At 35.4% G+C, this 4,307-nt stretch overlaps 1 protein-coding gene across 1 annotated transcript; it reads left to right on the top strand.

Annotated features, from left to right (window-relative positions):
• The first annotated feature begins 2,670 nt into the window (after window positions 1-2,670).
• On the top strand, window positions 2,671-3,729 carry LOC143578692 (uncharacterized). Its single transcript, XM_077062181.1, has 3 exons — window positions 2,671-2,880; window positions 2,947-3,181; window positions 3,260-3,729. Exons 1-3 carry the CDS (start codon window positions 2,671-2,673, stop codon window positions 3,727-3,729), a joined length of 915 nt encoding a protein of 304 aa, XP_076918296.1.
• The last annotated feature ends 578 nt before the right edge of the window (window positions 3,730-4,307 follow it).

The raw sequence follows: 4,307 nt of genomic DNA, 5'->3' as shown, positions 1-4,307 counted from the left end.
ATAAACAGTAGTAATGCACTCCCTAAAAATTTGGCTTTTTTAAAAGTTTTAGGCTAATTTTGATTATTGCTAATTAATTATGTTTCAACTTGATAATCAAAAGTTAGCTAGTGACGGTCAATTTGTGAGTGTGAGAGTTCAATTTGGCTTCTCCTTTTGCCCATTCAAAGGTGTCATACAATGATTGATGTTTGTATATGTTTTGTTTTTTTTAAACAGATATTATTACTCCAGATACGGGGCGTCTACCAGCAAGGTATTAAAATTGGAATTTTGCTTTCGGGTTTCAATTAATTTAAGAACGAGTGGAATAAAACAAATCATTCGATTTTTCAATGCCAAAAACTTTTAAATAAAAGAATATGATTGAAATGCAATGTTATCTTTCACAAAATTCAATTTTTTTATATATATGAACAAGATATTTACATAACCTACATATGTATAAGGGGGTGTTTGTTTTTTCTTCAAACATCTTCAAGGGAGCTTATGTCTGCAGGCGCGCAGACGTCACCCTTGAAGACTGTTTGTTTTTTTTTTTTTTAAACAGATCTGAACACATCTTATTTCCTCTTCAAAAATAAGACATGATCTCATTCTTATAACATCTTCACAAAACCCTACTCCCTCATATACGCACACAACATCAGACGGCGCTCCTCCTCCTCCTCCTCCGATCATTTTTCCGGTGACCTCCCTCTTCTCCTCCGACCAGGTACCTCCCTCTTCTCCTCCGACCAGCCCCTCCCATGGTGTTGATTGAAAAACAAAACCCTAAACTGAGAGATAATCAGGGCTATGTATATGTATAGTGTGGTTTTGTGGCGCACAATTGAAAAACCCTAAACACACATGCAACACCATCAAAATCAAACAAGGGGGGGTCGGGTTTAGGTTCAAATACGAAACTAGCATCTGTTGATTCATATTTGTTTGTTGGATTTTTATTTATTCGATTGCTTTTGTTCAGGCAAGTTTGTTATGTTGTTTTTTGAGCTATTTTGTGCTGTTTATTAGAGCAGTTTTGCTGCATGTTTTGTGCAGTTTTTTGAGCTGTTTTGTGTTGTTTATTAGAGCAGTTTGTCTTGTATGTTATGTGTGATTTAATTCTAGATGGAACTAATGATGGTCGACAACAATGGACGGATGAGGCTGTTAAATGCTTATTAGAAACATGTCTTGAAGAAATAGGGAGGATAGGTAGAAATGGACAAAGCTTGTGCAGGGAGTCTTGGGTTATAGTAGGGAAGAAACTCAAGGAACAATTTCACATGGATTTGACTTAAAAGCAAATTAGAAATGCTTTTGATACTATGAAATCAAAATATGTAGGATAGTGCTATTTGAGAAACAAGACTGGAAATCTATACAACCCAGAAACAAATATGTTCACTTTAACGCCTCAGGAATGGGAAGATTTTAAGAAGGTGTGCATTTGTTTAGGTTTCCAGTATTATGTCATATGTTAAAGTGAAAAGTATTTATTATAGTTCCTATTAATTTGGCGCAGGGTCACCCGAGGGCAATGTCATTAAAAACGCGCCCGTTGCCTCATCTTGACCTTCACATAGCTGTGTTTGAAGGGCTTAGTGCTACAGGTGGTAATCAATGGACATCTACTCAAACATCTGGAGTTTCATCATCCCCACATGTCCAAACACTTCAGATACAAGATGGTAGCTTTCATAATCTAGAAAATGATGATGGAGACTCTCATGAACAAAGTTTTCAAAATGGTGATGAAGTTCCTACCAATAATAAGGCTCAAACATCTAATGATAATGAAGCTAGGCCCAACAAAAAGGCTAAAACCTCTAAGACCACCATTACCCTAGATGATTTGGCTAAAGATATGCAACAAGCACTCAAGCATATGGTGAAAAGCATGGAAGGACCATCAATTGACGAATGTTATGAGAAGTTGAAATTAGTTGGCTTAGAGCCTATAGATCCCTTGTTTTTGGCAGCATTTAACATTTTTGGTCAATCTTTACAAATGAGACAGGCATGGATGACATTGCCATCAGACCCTGAGGTGTTGAAAGGGTGGATTAAGATGACCGGGACGACATTAAGGATGTTCAAGTAGGGAGGGATGTCGGTATTTGTTTTTTTGGTGTGATTCATGTTATGTGATTCGTATTATGTGAACCGTTATTTGCTTTGTATTTTGAACAATTATGTAAGTTGACACCGTTATGTGTATTGTATTGGTAGTTTGGCAGTAGTTTGGCAAACTGAAGCTGTTTTTTATATGTTTGGTGCAGTTTTTGGGCTGTTTTAGAGCTGTTTTGCTGCTGTTTGTGTGTAGTTTTTGAGCTGTTTTTTACAGCAAATTGCTGCAGGTTTTGAGCAGTTTTTTGTGCAGTTTTTTGACAGTTATTTTGGCTTGTTTTCGACAGGTTTATCATGGATTATAATCAAAAGTTATTTCTCCTCATTGTGATGTTCTTATATCTTCGATACTTTTGGCCGAGAAATCCCAAAAGAAAAAGAGATAACACTTCGGTTATGTCCGGACACCATTTTACTTTAGAGTTGTTGCAAGGGAATGATAGACAATGCATTGAACTCCTACGTATGTCACGTGATTCATTTGTTCGACTTTGCACACATTTTAGAGTAAAAGGTTGGTTAAAAGATAGCAAACACATCTCCCTTGAAGAAAAAATGGCTATGTTTTTGATGATGATTGGTCACAATCAACGTTTTTCGGTTATTAAGCGTAGATTTCAACACTCGAAACAAACAATTCATAAGTATTTTCATGAAGTATTGGCAACAATGATGGAGTTTGCTAAAGAGGTTATAGTACCAACATCTTTTAATCCTAATCCAGATATTCCAGGGCGTAATAAGAGATTACGACGAGTTTTTAAGGTACATTATACAAGTTCTATTGTGATTTCTTTCCATGTATATTATTAACAATTAAATTATATATAGGGAGCGATTGGTGCACTTGATGGAACTTTGATACATGCTATTGTCCCTGTTCAGAAACAACATTTGTATAGAGGAAGAGGAAAAGGCGAGTGTTATCAAAATGTTTTGGCCATATGTGACTTCAACATGGTATTTACTTTTCTCGTGGCCGGATGGGAAGGAGTAGCACATGATTCTAGAATATTGTCTGAATCTTTAACAAATGCTAATGCACCATTTCCATTTCCTCCTCCGGGTATATATTTACGATCTCAACTTTATTATTTATATTACATACATAGTTTTAAGATGATGCGTGTATTGTCTATTTTAGATAAATATTATCTATGTGATGCTGCGTATGCACACATTCGTGGATTTATGGCACCATATCGAAATGTGAGGTATTGGCTTGGAGATTTTCGCCGAAATCGTGCATTGACCGACAAAGAAAAATTCAACCACGCACATGCAAAACTTAGAAATGTTATTGAACGTTCTTATGGGGTATTAAAGGCACGTTTTCCAATATTAAAAAAAATGGCCCCATTCTCATTGCTTACACAACGAAATGTTACGATTGCATGTTTTGCGCTTCACAATTTTATACGGAAAGAGGGCTTAAGTGATGAACTTTTTGATGAATATGATCACCCAAATGTACGCCTTCAAGATGGAGATGAACATGCACAAGATGGTGGTGAAGAAGAAGTAGATCGACATGGAAGTGCAGCGGACCGTGAATTCATGAGTCAACTTCGAGATCAGATAGTACAAGAATTAATGCAAAATAATGTACTTTGAGTTTATTTCACTATTTGTGTTTTTAAACTTGGTTTTATTATTATATTTTCTATGTAACTTGAATAAATGACTTCTATCTTGTGAGATAAGTTTGACAGTTACATATTTTCAGTTTATGCAGACAGTATCAGCTTATAAAAACAAACAGTCTTATATTTTCAGCTTGCAGATCTTCAGACCACATCTTCAGTTGCAGACATGAAAACAGATGAAATCAGCTTGCAGACAGTTTATGTCTGCAAAAACAAACAGCACCTAAGTCATGTATAGATCTACATATGTGCAGATAAACGATTAAAAATTATAAAAACACTTAAACAAATTAGTTTGATAGTTTTTTATGCCCATGACGTACACATTTTTTTCATTCGGTTCTCGCAATAATTTAGTAATTTTAATGAAGTTCACCTACACACACACTTTATATATTATTTATAAAATATATGTAATTAAAACTCCAGACAAATCTCAATCGGTCTCGGATATGAGAGATGTTGGGAGCTCATAAAGAATTTCCGACCTTAGACATCATCAACACGCTTGACACATTTACAATTAAGATTGCTTGGGTAAAAGTG

The sequence above is a fragment of the Bidens hawaiensis genome, unplaced genomic scaffold (assembly GCF_021521415.1).
Source record: "Bidens hawaiensis isolate Kalapana, Puna unplaced genomic scaffold, B.hawaiensis_p1.1 tig00029323_1, whole genome shotgun sequence".
In the NCBI taxonomy this organism is placed as follows: Eukaryota; Viridiplantae; Streptophyta; class Magnoliopsida; order Asterales; family Asteraceae; genus Bidens; species Bidens hawaiensis.
Note: the sequence above shows the minus strand (reverse complement) of the source record. Positions and strands in the feature narration are given on the sequence as shown.